This window comes from Nesoenas mayeri (genome assembly GCF_963082525.1).
Source record: "Nesoenas mayeri genome assembly, chromosome: 3".
In the NCBI taxonomy this organism is placed as follows: domain Eukaryota; kingdom Metazoa; phylum Chordata; class Aves; order Columbiformes; family Columbidae; genus Nesoenas; species Nesoenas mayeri.
The window spans coordinates 65,453,008-65,472,847 of NC_137544.1; the positions used below are offsets into that span (position 1 = coordinate 65,453,008).

Genomic DNA, 19,840 nt, shown 5'->3' on the forward strand with positions numbered 1-19,840 from the left:
AAGAATCTTCCATCCCTGCAAATACTCCTGCTTGTAGTTCAGAAGTAGAGATATCCCGATGAATGCTAAATTACTAGATTACTGTTCTAAAAGATAATTTCCATAGGAATTTTAAAAAGCAATAGAGTAAATCATAGAATGCTTTGAGTTGGAAGAGACCCAGAAGGATCATCGTAAAGCTATGAATTCAACATTTTAAAGTAATCAAACTCACAAAAATAAGATATATTCAGCTAGAAGATGCAGTAAATCCAATCCAAGAGCTGGAACTTTCATGTATTTACAGACATCAATGAAACATAAGGTGGATTTGCCAAACTCACTCCTTTCCAGCATGGGATCAATAAAAGGTGGGTGACAAAAGCAAGTCCATTTGTGACAAAAAACCCACCAATTTCTATATGTAAAATTTCCCATACCTCCCGATCTCGAATGAAAGAAATTTCCACAAATCAAAAAAAAACCAGTGAAAAGCCACTGCCCCGACATCTAACCACATAAGTAAGGAAGATGCTTAGAGCACAAAATGGTCAAGTCTGCATGTATGATAATGTTAGCGTTTGGCAACTTGGGACATACTCCATGAGCAGATTTTTGCCCACGTGATTCTCCAGCATGATTTCTGGCCCACACACTTCAGATTTGAGGGAGAGGGAAATATGCCACTGGTTGTAGCTTATATTGTCACTGTTTTTATTCCCCTTGAAATCATTGTCTGTTGGCCAGCAAAAGTACAGGAGCACTGTCTGACTTTATCCAGCAAGCTCAATCCTACAGATTACAAAACGATAGTGTTCTATTCTCTTTCATTTTTCTCAGTTGTGGCACCACTAAATAACAAAGATTGTACTAAATGCTGTGTTGCATTTTTAACTCTGTCAGTGATCTACTCTTTTGACTTCTGAGTACAAAACTAAGCCTTATTGCACTGTTGCTCAGTCTGTATATATTTATAATACAGAGTTGGAAAGGAAACACAACATGATGCCTCATTTTTGCTGTTTCCCTGATCTACAGGCCAGTTATTTTTCAACTATTGATTTGTCTAAAGGAAACCAGTGAGATTTTTCTGCATGTTAACAGCCAACATACCAAAGTTGACACAAGTGTTTTGATTCAAAATATGATTTTAACCCATTTTTGTTTACCTGGTGTATTGTTGCTCATAGCAGCTGTAGTGCTGGGCAAGACAGGGGTCACAACTGGAGGAGGAATTCCTGCTGCCATATCCAAGAGAGGCTGAATAATTTCACTCTTGAACACATTATTCTTCTGCCATAAATTCAGCACTCTAACAATTTTACTCTAAAATGAAAGAAAGGATAACAAAAGACCTGAAGTCATGCTTATCTTTCTTGTTATTATCAATGGAATTCCTAACTGGCAATGCCAGTCTATCTAGATTGAAGCATCTTCAGGTTTGCAAACAGTAAGAGCCATAAGAACAGTTATACTGGGTCACACCAAAGATGTCTATGCTATGAAACTGAGGCTGACCCTAAGCAACAGTAGAGACACAATATGCACATAGTGACAGTCTCCTCTCAACAGAAAATGAAATATATTAAAACAAAACAAATCTGGCACTTTTGTACCTTTACTCTTAGAAGACCTGATGGAGGAAAAACTATTTTAAGGAGGCATTTTAAAGCATTACTATAATTAAAAGCAGGAATTATTAGTCTCCTAAACTTTTATAGTCAACATCTATGAATGCAATTCTGATTACGATCCAAAATTATTTATGTCTGCTGAAAAATGGGCATATACTAATAAGACTGCTAAATACTTTTACCAGGAAAGTAGCTCAATATTTTGCAAGCTCTTTTGATGAACTGAGGAATTTGAAAGTTTAAACTGGGACACAATTCCCTGCCTATTGAAATTACATAGTAATATTTAAAAATGTGCATCACACAGAAAGAAAAGTGTCAAAATAAGGCTTCATACAACTCCGTCAAGATGTAACTCATTGTTCAGCTTTCGTTTCTGTTTCAATTCTATTCCACTGTTTTGATCTGCTCCCAAGTCTTTTCTAAGTTTAATTTCTACTAAGAGGCAAGATTTTGCTTTATTTTGAAAAGATGGATAGAAGTATGTGTGTTAGAAAAAGACATCTTGTTTATTTGGGGAAAAATAAAAGTTGGTTGTATAATAAAGGGCAGAAAGTTTTTCAAAAAATCTTGTGTTTGCTGTCATGAAGATGGTTTCCATATTTGAATTCTATAAAACATGAACATAGAGTACTTTAACCACAGTGTTTAAACCAAAGAAAAGTCTGTTTGCCCAGAACTCCAAAAGGATACTTAACTTTAATAGAGAGAAGTTCTGAATTTTCACTACATGGAAAACGCAATTTAGAGTTATTTTAAAGAAATTTCTGAAGGCTTCCATGCAGCATTACAGTATGTGAGCCTTTCTTCTTTGAAACTCTGTTTTATAAGGCAGTCATTGACATGTCCATCAAAGGCTCTAACTTGCCTCTTCTATTCAGAACAGGAATATAAAACTATTTCTGTGTCCCAGTATCTATCTCCCCCTTGCACTTGCCGTGGCTGAGCCAGACAAAGGAATCAGTTGGGATTTTTTTTTGGTTACTTTAAAAGAAATGCCACTGTACTTTTGCTTGATTTAAAAACAAAACCCACATTTGCTTACATCAAGATTAACTGTTGTGTTTCCTCATTATGCCTTTAAATCAGATTAAACATCAAAATGCTAGAAAACAGTTCTCTCTGACAACAAATTTTTTTATTGGGTTAGATAGATGGTAACTACTTTAACAGCGCAAAGACTGTGCTATAATACTGAATCCATATGCAACACACCAGCAAAACTTCCAATTGTAAAATACATCTTCCCTAACGGAGGTGAAAAATATAAAAATGAACCTGATAAGAGCTTCACAGACTATAAACAGATTGTTTTACTATCTCTTTTCACATCAAACACCTCTAATGTGATACATTAGTTGCCGTGCATTGATATACCGCAGGATAAGATGCACTATTTCTTAAATTACAATAAATTTACTATATTTTCTTTTTAAAGCCAGACAAAGTGAGTACTTGTGCTCATCCTTGTGCCAAGTTCTCCTCCTTCAACAAGTCAGGCTATTTCTGCATTCCCAGAGTAGTCAGCTAAATGATTATACAAAACAAACTAATACTGCTTAAGGAATACAACTAAATGAAGAAAAATATAAGTTAACTATCATGCCTATCTATACATAAAACACCGTTGAATGGAAGTGGCACGACTTGATCACGCAGGTAACCCAAAACCAGACTGGAAAAATGACATTTAACTTAAATAACCTGTTCAGCAGCACCTCAGAACTCAGTGACAGAAGACAGAAATTTATAGCCGTTTTTCTAACCACTTAAAATTTGCAGATCCCGACATATTTTCTTACAGAGGTCCTGACTCCTCTGAAAAGGCAACAATCCTAAAACAACTACAGGAGACACAATGGTTGAACTTGCCTTAATCACCTTCCATGCATGCCTTGGGTTTTCAGATCTTTGGTTGAAAAATACAGCTGTAGGAATGCATGTGACTATTTAAAGAATAACCCATCTTTTTCTTCCTGCAGTGTCCTGTCCTGCCTCACCAATTAATGAATCTATTACACAAATTTATATGGAAATAAAGCCCTTAGCATTTCCCATATTTTTGTAATTTTTCAATTCAATACTAAGGAACTATAGCTATTTTAAGAGTAGTGACAAATATGAAGGAAGTTAAACTGCCTGCACTCTGCTATTTCCAGCCAACCTACTATAATTTGGTAGCAATCTTGACTACTGTAGTCCAAGCGAACAGCTGAACTACTGGGTCAAACTATTCAAGTTAGGCCTTATTCAGCTGTTGGTTTATTCAGTATCAAAGGAAAGATGTTTTAAGATACTTTCCTGGTTTTCTATTGCTCTTTCAGTCCAAAATGCACTAGCTTATACTGAAAATACTGCTGCAAATATAGATATTTATTCCTTGACACTATACAAAACCTGCTTGCTCGTTTTCCCACTGAAGAGGGGAAGAAAACAGTAAAAGACTAACAACAACTCTGTGTTCTACCACATGCCTGCCTAATTTTTTCCCAAAAATACATGAACTCAAATCCATCTAGCTTTCATGAAAACTTTTCCAAAAGCCTAATTAATCAAATAGTGCACTCTAGCAAGCAGAAAGTGAGATCAAAATCTTTAGTAAGTTATCTATAAAATATAAAGATCGTTTTAATTAGAAAAATCTGTAAGCAGTTTACCTTGTCATCCCCAGGACAACGGTACAAGTTCTGGAAAGTGCTGATGATGTTATTGCTGAATCTTGGAGCAAATACATCCTTATCTTGTCCAAACTGATGCCGGGACTGTCTCACAATGGAGTCAATGACATACAGACCAGGTACTTTGTATTCTGGCTTGCACTACAAAGAACGATAATTTAAAATATGCATATGTGAAACATTACCATTAATGGCAGAGTAAATATGAACAGTCCTCTCTAATATTTAAATGGGTCAAAGTATTACTAAAATGTTCTCTAGTTAATCAATTGTCCTGAAAGATCAAACTCTCTCAAAAATAACTAACCTTTACTGTTCAAAATTATTGCACTTGTATGTATTCTGCAAATATGTAAATGGTTTAAAATCCTTTTCCTCCCACTAAAAAAAGTGTCAAATTTTTAGAATCTAGCTATTGGAAAACAGCACAGGAACCATATATACTTTTTTAAAAGCACACATCTATTTGAAGAGAACAGCATAAAGCATGATCGAATTCTTAACAGCACATTGGGACTAGCTGTAAACATTTTTATTTTTTTTCCCCTTTCTTTATGATCAAAGTCAACATTAAAGTTAACATTTGTTTATTTTACATCTTTGTAAGTAGTGTGTGGTATAACCTCTCCCTGCCAGAATAAAAACCTACTTATGTGGATGTCTGTTTGGTTGAGAATGTATCAGTGATACTTATTTTAGAACTCCGGAAAATTCCCATGATTTAGAAACAGCACGGTATTTATAAGGCATGTCTGCTACCTACAATACTAATTACTTCTGTAATTTTACTTACTTAACAACTAAACCTAATTTTTTTTTGTCTTTTAATTGCAAAGTAATTGCACCAAACTACTGCAACCAGTTTTAACACAGAGTGAAAAGTGGTACAAATATACAATGAAGTTATCACCAGAAACTATGACATGGATTCTGGTGTACACACATGAATGGTGGTTGTACACACTTATCAGACAAGGTTTCTATGTAAAATATGGGAAAGGACAAACATTTCCCCCTGATCGAGGTACTCTATAAATCTATTATGCAACACACTAAATTCATAACCTCTAATCCAGTGCCAAACTCTTCAGCCTATTAGTTTTACTATAGTCTAGGTGCAAACTTCCTGTTTTGAAAAATGCTGATTTGCTAATATTTGCAACTTTGATAAATCATTTATTTAGGCTCTAAACATGGTTCAAGGTATTTAAATGTGGTATTCTTTATTTTTAAGAATGTGTGTGGCATCATTCTAAGAATAAACGTGTATTACTAAACCTACGAAATTAACATCTAATTAGATATAGTGCACTGTCTTCAGAAAATAACTTCAATGTATTGTAGCTACTGAAATTTTAGCTAACTTATTACCAAAAATAAGAGTATTCTGCATACAGAACAGAAAGGTATACAACTTTTCACAGTATTTAAATTCATAAAATCCACATATATTTAATGAGAAAACCCCAGCAAATATGTTAGGCGGAGTATTTAAAAACATGGCACAGAGAGAAAACAAAATATTATAATTAATATAATAATATAGCTGATAAAAATAAAAGACAATAAAATACAAGTACAAATTATATCAAGAAGAAGAATTACAACTGGGGCAGTGAGCCTGTGTATCCCTAATATCAGATGAGACAGCTTTTTCTGAGTGAGTCTAAGTAATAAGATAATATGATTACACAAAGAAAGTATTCAAGCCTTGCTCTCACAGTGGAGTATCTTTACATATATGAAATCTGGTCATTTGACCCCTGAAGTGATGTTTTGGCAGAGAATAAAACAATCAAAACAACAATACAGCAACAAGTTGAGTGTCACAAACCAAAGAATGTCACCAGCAATTATTTCACCTGATGTTTCAGTAACCTCACGAGATTGATTTTGAAGAAAGAAAATACTGGAGTAATAAAGAATCAACAGTAAACTAATTGAGACAGCACTGACATCACTCCGGACAAGTCTATGGCAGATTTTAACAGAAGATTCAGTAGTCTTGAGCTTTAACTTGAAGAGATTGGTCCCAAAAAATAATTCAATTATCTTGCAAACCTATAATGTAAGTCCATAAATATTGAATGGCTAGCTTTCATCTGCTTACCTCCAATTCTACTAAAATAAGAACTTACTATTTGATGTTATTTCTAATTTGCGTGTTTCACTAAATCGTTCATAAAATACTTCAAAAAAAACCCCACATCAAGCCCACAGGGAACCATCTACTCGAGAGTGATCATTAACGGGGTTATCAGTAACAACATACTTCTGCTTTCTCTAATCAGTAATGAAGAGCATGGAACTCCCTCATCAAGCAGAACTGAACACAAATGTAAGAAGACAACCCATACTCTTAGTAGCTTTTGGAAGGGTCACCAACAACCAGCCCAATTCCTGACAAACTGTCACTCTCTCATTCAGAGGATAAATCTTCTCTCAGGCCTCTGAACACAGAATTGCCAGTCACTGCAACTAAAAAGCAGTATTTGGAACTCAGGCAATTCCAGATTATTTTGGGACATTAAACTGCAAAGTGTTACTGATCAAAGACAGGTAAAATGTACACCTGCTCTCATCCTCCTATGTCCACCTGTACTATTAAACATGGATCAGAGGGTATTGATGCCTTTTCTTTGGGGTGGAATAACTCAGAAGTGATGCCCCAAAAGACAACTACTTGACAAAACACTAGCAGTGACAGTAAAGTATACTACCAGTCTTTCCAACTGCCATGAAACAGACATGGCACCTTTTCCACATAGGACTAAAGTTCTAGTACCTACATAATTCATTCATGAACTGTGGTGAGACAGTTAGAAACACTGGGCTGAAGCTGAATCCTGTTTACACTGTCTAAACACTACCAAGAAATAAAGGGTAATGAGGAAGACAGGTTACTGACGCAGAGCAAACCCGACTGCTCCATAAAATGGACAACAGAAGAAAAATAACATCCAACATTGCAACATTGACTAACCTCTCTAGCTTGTTTGTCAAAATAAAATAGCAATTTGATCATAATTTACTTCTATTTACAAAAGGAGAAGAAATTCAGTACCAAAAAGATCAAGTGAACAATTATGTACAATATAGACAAGGAGGAAAGGCTCACAAATCCACACATTTCCAGCTAGAGGTAAAATGCAGTTTTACCCAAAAGTAACTACCTATTTCAATAAAACAAAATGTAATAAAATTCTTTGTTATTCAGAATCTTTAAATTAATACTGAAACTTCCCAAAAAGTAATTCCAGTCTAGCCACATAAATATTTCTTGTTTTAAATTACTAGCAGGAACCACCAACTGAAATGTTCCATCCCTTGCTACACAAAAGATGAGGCTAGATGGTCATCCTCCCTTCAGCTTTAAAATATATGGGAAAACCTGGCAGAAAAGCAAAAGCAACTGTCACTCACCAAACCACTGTCACTTCTTTTGCTGTCAGCTGTTCACATGGTCTACACTGAGAGCCTCTTTTAACATTAAATGAACACATACAGAAGTAGTCCTAAGATAGTATCTGTAGTCATTCAGATTGAAGTATATTGTAACTGCAAAATGAGGACAAAGTATTTATCTTTCTGCATCACAGGTTATGATCAGCTACTGATTACCAGCAGAAGATGAATGTGACTAAAAACTGAAATAAACTACTTGTGATAAAATATTAATCCATATGTGTACCTAAAACCTGATGCTCTTCCATATTCTGTAATCTAAAACGAGGAAATATTTCTCAGTGCTAACATGAAATACCCATGACAGACTTACCTTTTGAATGAACTTCTCAACACTCTGTACAACATGCTTGTAGAACTGGAAAATAAAATAATATTTCAAAACAGGAAATCTGAAGATGCATATACCTGTTCAAGGCATGCAATATTAACAGTAAAACCAGAATTACAAACTTTGGTTGATTAACCAGCAATCTAATACCTACAGCTGAGTATGCTGTATTCCATAGAAGATTTAACAGCACATAAGAAAGCTAACTTCACTTTTTCTTGCCTTCTGAAGTTTTTTTTTTTACACTGGATTTTTCTGAACATTTAGTGAGAACTAAGGGAATAATATATTTGTTCCTTCAAAAACATATGGTTATTTCACTGTACATGACTGAAGATGTTAGCCTAATCTTATGAGCATAGCGCTTCTCTGTATTTCATTGATTTTCCAAGTGTTCACTTTAATAACTTAAAAACATGAGCATAGGAAGACCTTACAGCATGTACTGCATAATATCTCTTCAACACAATGACTCTGTACCATCTCAATAACTGCTCCACACAACTAAATGCTGTTATTGAAATCGTAAGAGTGGAAGCAGGATTTCCAAGTAGTTAAATACATGATTAAACATTTTGGTATATTTGTTTAATTTATAGAACTATTTACTACCATTTACTACTTGTTTATATTCAATGTAAGTTTTTTGCATTTTCATTATACTGCAACATGCAGACTTTAATTTACATAGACTTCTCTTATTTAAGAAAGCCAGTGGATTTCACTCTTCTATCATCAATTTTGCTCTCTCTTCAAATATCAGAAAACACCAACACAGTTTTCATTATCTGAAAACATATTTGCATTCTCAGCAGAGTAATGTAGATAGGCAAAGCGTAAATTCATAGCTTTTTTGCTTTTATCCTATTTTCTTTTTCACTTCTCCAGCTTTTACTGATTTTCCATTTGTTTTAATGCATAATACTAATGGAGTCCTTTCTTTCGTCATTTTCAATACTGTTTTCTGGTGCTTCATTGCTGTTTGGCAATTAGTTTTACTCTGTGGCAAGAAAAGTCTTTCATTAGTGTACTAATGCTACACCTTAAGAACAATTTGTACCCAAGTGACATAAAAAATAAAATCTATAAACACCACTCATGAAAAGGTATGCCAGGAATTTATAAAAATGAAATGAAACAAACATTTGTATCGATCCAAAGGAACACAGATCTTACACTTTGGGGAAAAGGGAGGGGAGAAGGGGGAAATGTGGAATTGTGGTTCTGTATTTAGTCATCTTAGCCAATGTCAGTGTTTCCTTGTTAAACTTGTCTTTTGGATCTGATTTAGGAGTTGAGTTGGTGTAATTCTTTCTCACATATGACAACCAGCGAATGAAAAGTCACACAACAAATTAAGGCTTCTTTTGCACACCTGAAAATCCCATCTATCACACTTGATCATAACTTTCCAAGTTATGATCCTTCCAACCAGGGAGCTGGAAAGTTTCGAAGCAAGTTATTTACGACATTCAGTTATTTTGACACAGATAAGAAATGGAAGGGAAGTCAAAAGAAGTTAGCCAGTTTCTTACCTTTATAGCCTTGATTGCTGCCTTGGTGATCTGTGTCATTTTAGCTTTAGAAATGGGTGGCTTATAGTCATTCAGCGAGTACAACTGCCAAAAAAACCAAAACAAAAATGAACAAAAAAGTTATCAGAAATATATTCTGCAGTTATAAGCAATATAATACATTTTATTTCCACAAGAAAATGCCACTTTTAATTTTAATTGGATTTTAAGTATATATTACACCAGAAAAGGCATTCCCACTTAAGCAAAAATAGAAAGTGCCAATAAAATGCAAGATCCAAATTATTACAACATAAGAGGTTTTTCTTCCCAATGGTCACTAGGTACCTAGTTTTGCTAGCACTAAATACAGCAGATATTCGCAGGTGAAGTTACAAAGCAAATACATATGCTACACAAATACAGTAGCTCTTGTTAAAGTTTTTCTTTTTAGGAAAAAAAAAATGGAAGCATAACAGAAGCTTAACCAAACAGTATATTCATCATCATATGCCTGTTGAATCACAACTTTTTATTTTCCATTAAACAAAAAAATGCAGCCCAGTGACAGTGAGTGCGCAGTGAGTACAGACTACTTTATTCCCTGCGTTAACTAAGAGAAATAATATATCAGAAATATTACAAATGCTTAAGAAAATAATCCAGCTGGGTTCTCAATTTTAAACCCAGGTTTGTAACTTCATTAATATCTAAACACCGAAACAGCCACAGTACAAAGGTAGCAGGCTTTCGCAACAATTTTCTCCCAGGATGTAGTAATAACTCTATTATTTGTACTAGTACATACATCTCCTAGCAAAAGCAATCTAGCATGACAGATATTCATCAAGAATTTGCTACATAGTGAAAACTGTACATGAAATAACTTCATAGCTATGACTAACAGGTGGCAATTAAAAACAACTCCTTCCTTCACTCTGAGCCGGGACTCCATTGTCCAAGGCTATTTACTTACTGTGCAAATCTCCAATTTTTCACAATGTGTGGCTTTAAACAAAATGTTGCTCTTTTCTCCTTCAACACTAGGTGTTGACAAGGGAGTGGTTAATATTTGCTGCTTTTATACATAAAAACACCAGTTACAAAATGCCAAAACAGTTTCAAGGATATTCTTCACTTACATTGTATATTTGTTTACAACGTACACTAAGAAGCACAGTAGCTCAAAAACAGAGCCATAGTAATGAGAATGACCATCCATAGACAATTTTTATTTCCTTCCTAAAGACAGGAAGAATCTGTGTTTTTCCATAAAATGGTCATTGAAACAAAAAAAACAGAAGACCTCTCTGCTTCTACACACCCTGACCAATGCAATATATTGAAATAAATTCATATCTATACAGATATTAACAATATCTTTAACTTCCTAAGATTCATTCAGCTTTTGGTAAACTGCTAGCTCAGAAAACACAATAAAGAATTGTTTAAAGTAAAATGTAACAGTAAACATGATCACACAGTGGAAAGGATTAGATAATCTTAAATTGCTTATAATAATTGACCCCTCTGAAGATCTTCAGTCATATTTGAGTTTCCAAAAGACAAGGATTTCTTCTCCCTGCAAACATGGGATGTTTTCTATCCTTTTAACTAAAACTTTGTACAGCTGTGAAAAGACAAACTGAAAAAACAGCTTGTCCAAGTGTAAGTATCTGTCTTCTCAGCTTGAAAGGATTTCCATTAGAACAGTGAAGTTCTAACCAGTTCCCAGCCAGACATCTCCTTTTAAAACAACTGTTATTACTTGTCACTAATGTTAATTGCTGTTGCAAATATTCTGTATTACTTACATGCTTCTTACACAACAAAAAGTAATACGCTTCTAGAATTCAAATATATAAATGCTCTTCAATACCACAGGGAAAAGTGAGAAGAGAGGCAGAAAATGAAGTCTCCAATTAGCTTCTTCTCAGTTTTATACTCAGCTCAGTGCTCAATTTCCAGCTACTCATAGGTGATTCACCAGACTACGGAGCCACTCATCCTGGCTACTGTCCTGGCTGGACAATGTGCAACTACAGCTAAACTACTTCTAGGGCTACTACAGTGCCAGAAACATTTTGCTTACATTCAGGCAATGCCTTAGCAGCCAGTTGCGGCACTCCTGCTCAGCACTTTCAAAGCCCAAAATATCAGTAAAAGTAATTCACAGATATGTGAGCAAATACGAAATCAGCCTGGACTCAAGAAGCCACCTTGCCAATCCGAAGTAGTCTTAGAAGAAACAGGAACAGTAGCTCCTTCAGCAATGACATACACAGCTGTAAGGAGCCAGAATCGCTGACATACATATGCTGGAATCACACCTGACCAGTCCATCAGCTTTGAAATTATCAGGGAAAAAAAAGCGAATGGCGTGCTTCAAAGCATCAAGAAAGCTACGACACTGTGCTGGGAAACATGGACGAGTTGCACAGAACTCAGTCTGAAACATCAGCTGTGCACACTCAGGTATCTTAGTGTCACACATTCAGAATACACTGAAAACCAAGAGGATAACATGGGCTGTTGCTAGCAGCCCATTACTTTAACCCAGGTGACAGCCAAATTCAGCATTACGTTCAAGGGCAGATAATTCAAGCCAGAAAAAGAAAAGATGAACCAAAAGAAATAGCAAAATTAAGAACATATTCCTGTAGAGATACATTTTTTGGACAACAGAAACACCTGTTCCAGGTTTTAACAGACATTTAAAGGAATATGTAAATCCCAAATTTGATACCTGGAAGAAGCCAAGGGGAAAAAAAAAATAAAAATCATTCTTCTGAATTATTTTTCCTTAATAGTCTTTAGAAGCTTTTAATTTCCTATTAATACATTTTATTTTGAAAAAGTACATTTATTTGAAAAACTAGTGATTTACACCTGTCAGTACATGACAGAAGTTTAAAGCATTTATAGAAGGAACAAAGTGAGGGCCCAGTGTGAAATATCTACTTCCCATTTTGCAACATTTAATACCACACTTACTTAAAACAAACAAACAAACAAAAAAATACCCCAAAAAACTCAATATTCAAGTTTCACTTTCAAAATTAAGAAACCTGACATTTCTGAAAATTTCTTAACTCAATCTTTTAGTATGAACAGAATTCAACTACATAAACCACATACATTCCCAGTACAGTTTAATCCAAATGAAAGAGGGCCAAAAACCCCCCATTTTTCTGAATACAGATATCCTAACATGCACAAACGTCTTCCTTAACACCTACTATAGCATACATGTTCTCAGCTTGATCTTCAGCAAATTCATACATTACACTTATTTATAGTCAGACAGGAATCCCTCTACACTTAGAATCGTGAAACGATTTGGATTGGAACAGAACTTTAAAGATCACCTAGTTCCAAGCCCCCTACCACGGGCAGTCTATTCCCTTCTAATCTCCAAGGCTGGCACGAAATCATCAGGGATAACGAAAACTATGGAGAAGCTTTTAAGTGAAGAACAAAGGTGGCTAGGACTCTCCAGTTTACAAACAGTATTACTATGGGGATACAGAAGAGGTAAACCCCTGTGGTGTTCCTCAGCCTGGGAGGGCAGCTCTGGCACTGCTCAGAGGGACCTGACTCACTCCTGAACTGTTACCACCAAATTCCTAAGTCTGTGCCCAGATACTATACTCAAACACACCCACTCTTTTAAATAACTGTATAAAATACAGTTAGCTATCGGTATGCTAGTATAAAAATGCAACTCCATTTAAAATAACTTATTCAAACAAAGTTTGAACCTTATCACACATCAGGCAGCTGCATTTTTTCCAGAATAGAAATACAGTTCATTTAAGAGGGTCAAAAGCAAAACACTGTAATCTTCAAGTGGCAGACAAAATCAGAAGTTTCAGACGTTTTGAAGTTCACTAGTCACATTTACAATATAAGCTGTAAGAAGAAAGCAAAGGAGCAGACACACTAATCATTATGCAAACTTCAAAAAAACATGCTTCACAGATGAGCTACCATATGATTCTGTGAATTATGAAGAAAAGTCTGCCGAACTCCAGTCACTAGCCATTTACCTGCTTTTCTAGATAAACATCAACTCATATGAAACACTTGCCCAAAGTGACAAAAACTGATCAGTATTTCTTTAAGTGTCTGACCACCAACAAAACCTGTTTTCTCTAGTTATTTTCATAAGTTCACGGTTGGAAGAACTTGCATAGTGAAAGTATTTGCATCATTTCTGATGTGAAAAACCAGTAAGTACAGAAACTTGCTGTTGAAATCTGAGGCACTGCTGTAGTGATCACCACAGTTCGGAGTCTCTTTTTAAAATGTACACTAAGAGAATAAAAACTTCTTTCCAAACACTGCACACCTATCAGCAGTTAATGATACACATACATATCAAAATTCTAATTCAAAAACCACCTCACACATTGGATAAATTGATTTTTCTCATTCATTTAGTAACTAATTTTGCACAAGAAAGTTAAAAGAATATGCTAATCTAAACAAAACCAATACTCATCTCCCAGCTATTCTAATGTCTGAGGGGGAGAAAAAGCCTCCTGATATTTGCCAGGAAAAGAGCCCTGCTGCAAAAAGCCATGTATTCACGCAGGAGTCATTCTGACACAAAGGCTCTCCTGTGCAAAGGGACCACAACACAAACACAACATTTGGGAGAATGCTGCTTCGGTAAGACCAACTGACTTGAATAAATAGAAAGGTTAAAACCTGATGAAAAGCTATAAAAATCCATTACAAAATTACACAAAGTTTTGTTTTGTACTGCTTATTCTTGAATCATGGTACATTGCTAAGAAAACTAAAGGTGAGACATTCCCTCTCTAAAGGTAGATGGCATTATCACACACAAAATTAGGACATAAAAACTTCATATACATAAAGATAGCAAATATGCCATGTTCCTTTTCCAGTTCCTTCACAATGTCCTGAAATTGCATATAGTCTCCCTTTTTTATTTAGCCTCCACATTCAAAGCCTCACCAAACCTCGGGATGTTCTTGTCAAATTTCACTTGGCCATTTCAAGTGCGAGAAAGAGCAGGAATTCTGACAACAGAGATCTGACTGACAGTTGTTTCAGGCTCCCTGTCTAACCATGCCTCTGGGCTCAGCATCACCAAGGAGCAGGCACTCCTATTTGAAGCCCACCAAGAAATGATGATTGCTATCAGGACTACTTTTCTTTGTCCCTCTCTGGTTCTCTCTTTTTAAATTGTTTTTATTCTTAACATCTTTCTACCTTCTTCCTCTTTTTTTTTTACTGTTCTCCCCTCCTGCCCTTTGCCCTATCTCCTTTTCTTTGAGATGGGGCATAGTAGGAAATGAGTTACTTACTGATGCATACTGTTAGTTCAGAGAAAACTAACAGAAACAGCATTCAATAGATTATGTCTATGGAAAGTAATATAAGGTTGCCCTTTTAGTGATACTTTCTCTGCATACCATTTTAGCCACCAGCAACCCATAGCTCAGTGATTCCTGAGCCAGCACTAACTGATCTTTTTGTAACATCTCTAAATTCCCTCCGCAAAGAGAATTCAAATACATTATCAATACACTTAAATCTTTAGGATGCCCAACATCTCTAGGCAGATGCATAGTTTAATCAAAATCTGTGCAAAGAATACTCTTTTTCTTTATTTGAACCTGTGTTCATTAGTGACAATGGAGTTACCTGGCTTCTGCATTGAAAAAAACAGGGGTTTACCTCTTCTGTATCCCCAGTACTACAGACCCCTACCTCATCATCTTCCAGTCATCTCTGTTTTAGCCTCAAAACAATAGTGATATTTAGTAATTTCTCATAAAGACCTGTTCCATTCCTTTCTGCCCTTCTCTATACATGCCGTTCTGCCAACATGGTTTTGGCAGGTACACTAGACTGCATGTGGCATAAGATAAAGAGGTACCAGCAACATAATGAGTCTCTATTTCTTTCCTAATAATTTCCAGGATTCTGACTGCTATTTTGACTACTGCTGAACTTTAAACAGGCATTTCCATTTCAGTTGCAAGGTATTTTTAATTACCAAATGGCATCATTTCAGCGCTCATCACTGCGTAAAAACAAGGGTTGCTTTTCCATACAGCTTCCCCAGCCTGAATTACCACATTTAACCTGATGAAATTCCAGGGTGCCATCTAACAGTCCAGCAATGTTCTTCTGCAATCCTTCATGGCTAGCCCTTCAGTACCAACATCCTGAACAACTTAATACTGTTAACAAACTTTTTTGCCTCATTGTCTACCCCTTTTCCACAGCATTTACAAATAGACTGAAATGCAGATTCTCAGCACAAACCCCATACAAGATTCCATCACAGAAAAAGAAAACTTGTTTCTACACATTAACTTCTCACACATCTCTCCTTTTAGCTGTCATACATCCATCCATCCATCCATCCCACAGCAATTCAACTTCTTTTCAAACTTTTAGGGATGGATCTTCTCAACTACTTTTTGGAAACCCAAGTAACATCACTTGGTTCTTCGCTGTCCACATGTTTTCTAATTCTCTCAAAGAACTCTCATACATACATGACACTTTTTTTTCATAAAAGTCACACCAATTCATATTCACCTGTATATTGTTTCAAACAAATTCAAATTATTCTATTTACTTCTCATCGCCTCCAACTGAGATATGTTTTATGTTCTTATGTCAAAAAAAGGCTTAAGACTCACTTTTACTATCATATCCTAAACCACACATTTTTTTTCCATACCACTCTCTCCATTGCAGTCAATCAATATTATCTGGAAATACACAGGAAATCATCCTCACAAGGATTTTGAATGTATTTTATGGACAACGGATAAAGTGTTACTTCCTCATGCACCTCCTTCAGAATTAACGGGTTGCAAATACAACAGTTACACAGATTTACTACATAAATATACATTTAAGTATCATATCCAATAAAAGACTGGGCTGGCAAATAAAGCAAATTATATTCACAATTTTGTATTTTCCTCTAAATGACAAAACAATGTAATGGCTTGTACAGCAAAAGTAATGATATTGAGAGGTAAGAAACTATGTAAAAGACAATATTCCAGTATACATAACAGTAGGCTTAACAGCATTATTAATAGTACATTTAAAATTATGTTGGGGAAAGGGACTAAGTTCTATTTCCAGACTTTCGGGAAAAAAATATAGGTTTGCTCAAAGATTTAATGAGTTAGATAAATCATATGTTGGGAATGAAAGGCAAAAGACTGGGTTGATGCTATAGATAAAGCATTGAATTTCTGCCATGTATTCTGTCTTTAATTCTGTTAGGAAAAGCTGTATTCAAGAGGATTACCGAAAGTCTGGGAATTCATCAGTGTATTTCAAATTTTGATTGTTTAGTAATGCAAACAACATTTTTATCATTACAACTGTAATCCAAAAAGTGCTTAAAAAGTTAATTCTATTGTAAATATCTGTAAAAAAGCAAGCAATTGTAAATAGCTGTAATTTACACAATGCTAAACTATGATCTAAAGTTTCTCAAGAGGAGGCAGAAGGCATATGAACTACATCCCGTGGACAGCCAGTGGCTTACAGAGCAAGTTAATACATCTCCACAGAAGGCGATGGCACATGACAATTCCACAATGCCCAGCACTTAATTCCAAGACCAGTCTTACCCGACAAGAGAGCCAGAGAGCTGTTTCCCTACCAAAGTTTTGAATGAAAATTTAAAAAAGTACTAATTTCAGTAAAAGACAGCTTCATAAGTAATGTATCCTTTTTCATACCTCTGGCCAAATCTTACAAAGGCAAGAGAGGAGCGGCTAGGAAATAATCTTTCATATAAGACTAATTTTACCACTAGAAGGCTTGAAAGCTATGAACACCTCTGGTCTCATGTGATCCAAAGGAACAGATATTCATAGAGATGAATTACGCTGTTAAAGCAACTAAGCGAATAAACATTTTGATACCGATACTCAAGGACTCAGACCAATTTCTAAGTAGGGGATTATGACCAGAAGCGGTGTCAGCAATATTGATTACATGTATCTCTACTGAAATACTTCTACAGTTTTCTCTGGCTGTTACCAGGCGACAACATTAACCAGATGTCACATATAACAATAAATGTCTGCAATTTTGATGTGCAAAAGACAAAATAAATACTTAGAAGTCAGGCCTAATAACATACTACCTTAACAAATTAGGTTAATTTCATATTTCAATAGCATTAAAATCAATCAAATCCAATTGTATATATAGAAATAGTTGTTGTATTGCTTACCAAAGATTTATATCACCACACAGCAAAGAACAAGAAAAAACTATTGCTTTAAAAAAGACAGAATCAACAAATTTCTATTATGTTGGATTTTACACACTCTCCTGAAATTTAATCTCTAGGAAAAGTTACTTATATTACATGAGCCCATCCCTCAGTGAATAGGATTTTTCCTTGATGCTGACTAGGATCTAACAATGAGGACTGTTACTTAAACCCAGTCAGCACCTTGTTGCTCTGCACTGCACAGAGATGTTAAAATATATACCAAAGATGTATACGTAGGATGGCCAGAATGACAGATGCTCCATTCTACATATGGTATTTCAGTTTGGAGGGAAAACAATGAAGAGCTCTTTTCTTCCAGTAATCAACCAATACGAGTTGCTAAAATCCAACATTAAAGAAAACACAGAACAAGAGAGGGCTACAACTCAACAACAACTATTTTAATACAACTGTGTTCAAACACTTGAAGCACATGATGTGGTTTAAATTAACAAACATAACAGTCAATATGCTCGATATCTCAGTGTGTGTGTCTTCCTTTTACTGTTACACTCAATTGACTTTTAACAAATTTAAAAGCAAATGAGAACACTCAAACAAAAAGCTTACTCCCTCCATGTCACTTGTGTTATATACCACTCCTCACATATGTTTATGTCCAAAGAGTAAATCTGAATATTCATCTTGAGTGTATGATATAAGCAATTAAGTGAAATAAGATGCAAAAGTATTACACCAGTCTTTCTAGCCCATCACCTTTCAGCACATAAAATTGGGTTTTACCATCACCGCCTTTGCTCAGTCCTTCTCCTATCCCTTTCACTTAAAGTAGGTACAATTATGACTTTCAAATTTACTGAACCTGAAAACTTTGAGATGGAACAACAATTCCGTTTTAGTTTTTATATATTTAAGCCAAAAAAAGCATATTATAGCCTATTTGCAATTTCCTTCAAACCCTCTTTATTAGTACTTTCAAAGAAAGCTTCTAAGTTCCATGGGTACAGCCTGCTTTGTAGAAATAGACTATGAATGTTAAAACTGAAATTTAAAGAAACCACCTGGATTCAACTCTAGTCTCTGGAATTGTACGCCACTACAAAACAGATGTTTGGTTCAGAATGGCCTCTAGAATATACTTCACTGGCTCCCAGCCCTTAACAAACCGTAAAACACAACTCCCCTTTTCTCTTCTTAGTAACTTAGCATGTTTACTGCATGGGAACAAACAGCTTAGAAAAACCCAAATGGACCACATAAAATAACCAGGCAAGACTGAGCACTTTACTGATGCCCAAAGCCCCAACAACAGAAAGATCAAAAAGTCCAGATGATATCACTTAACAGGAGTATTTCACTTTCTGCAATTTTTTCATTGTTCCTGCCATATAGCTAATATCTATCATTAACATTTTATCATTATTTTCTACCTAATTCTAGATCACCAGCAGGAAAATCGATCAGCTTCAGGCACAATGGCAGTCGCTGTAGATTTCCAGAGGCGAGTTTGTGGGCTGCCTGCACTGGAGAAATACCCTTTGTACTTGTTACAATGCACTGGTTTGGTTAAGTGTGGTGCAGTATTAAGTTAGATGCTTTAGAGAAGTCTAAGTACAATGACACATCTACAATTGTGAGCTAAAAAATGCAGGGACAGATCCTAAACATTATGAAAATCATAGACTCACACATTTTCTCTGCCAACTCTTTTTAGGGCTCACAACAAAAGCTGTCCTGTCATACTGATTCAAAAATGTTGGTTTTTCTTTCCCATAGATCTGGTTTAAAATCCCCTCCATTCATAATGAAAATTCATCATTTAAGGGGTTTTTTTAAATTATGGTTTATATTGGGTTGGATTTCTCCAACCAGTATATTTGTTATATAAGTGTTCCACTTCACTTCTTAGACTTTAACCTCTAGAAAATCCAAAGGCATTTATAAGTATGATTATTTCTCTTTCAAAAACTGCAATCACT

At 35.3% G+C, this 19,840-nt stretch overlaps 1 protein-coding gene across 3 annotated transcripts in view; it reads right to left on the minus strand.

The window, feature by feature from the left end:
- SCAF8 (SR-related CTD associated factor 8) overlaps positions 1 to 19,840 on the minus strand; it is a 92,169-nt gene that overhangs the window by 64,230 nt on the left and 8,099 nt on the right. For all 3 annotated transcript variants that reach the window (XM_080342384.1, XM_080342383.1, XM_080342385.1), the window contains 4 exons: positions 9,623 to 9,706; positions 8,070 to 8,114; positions 4,271 to 4,432; positions 1,149 to 1,305 (listed from right to left, as the gene is read on the minus strand). In XM_080342384.1, the coding sequence (XP_080198510.1) occupies positions 1,149 to 1,305; positions 4,271 to 4,432; positions 8,070 to 8,114; positions 9,623 to 9,706 (448 nt within the window). The remainder of the gene's footprint in view (positions 1 to 1,148; positions 1,306 to 4,270; positions 4,433 to 8,069; positions 8,115 to 9,622; positions 9,707 to 19,840) is intronic.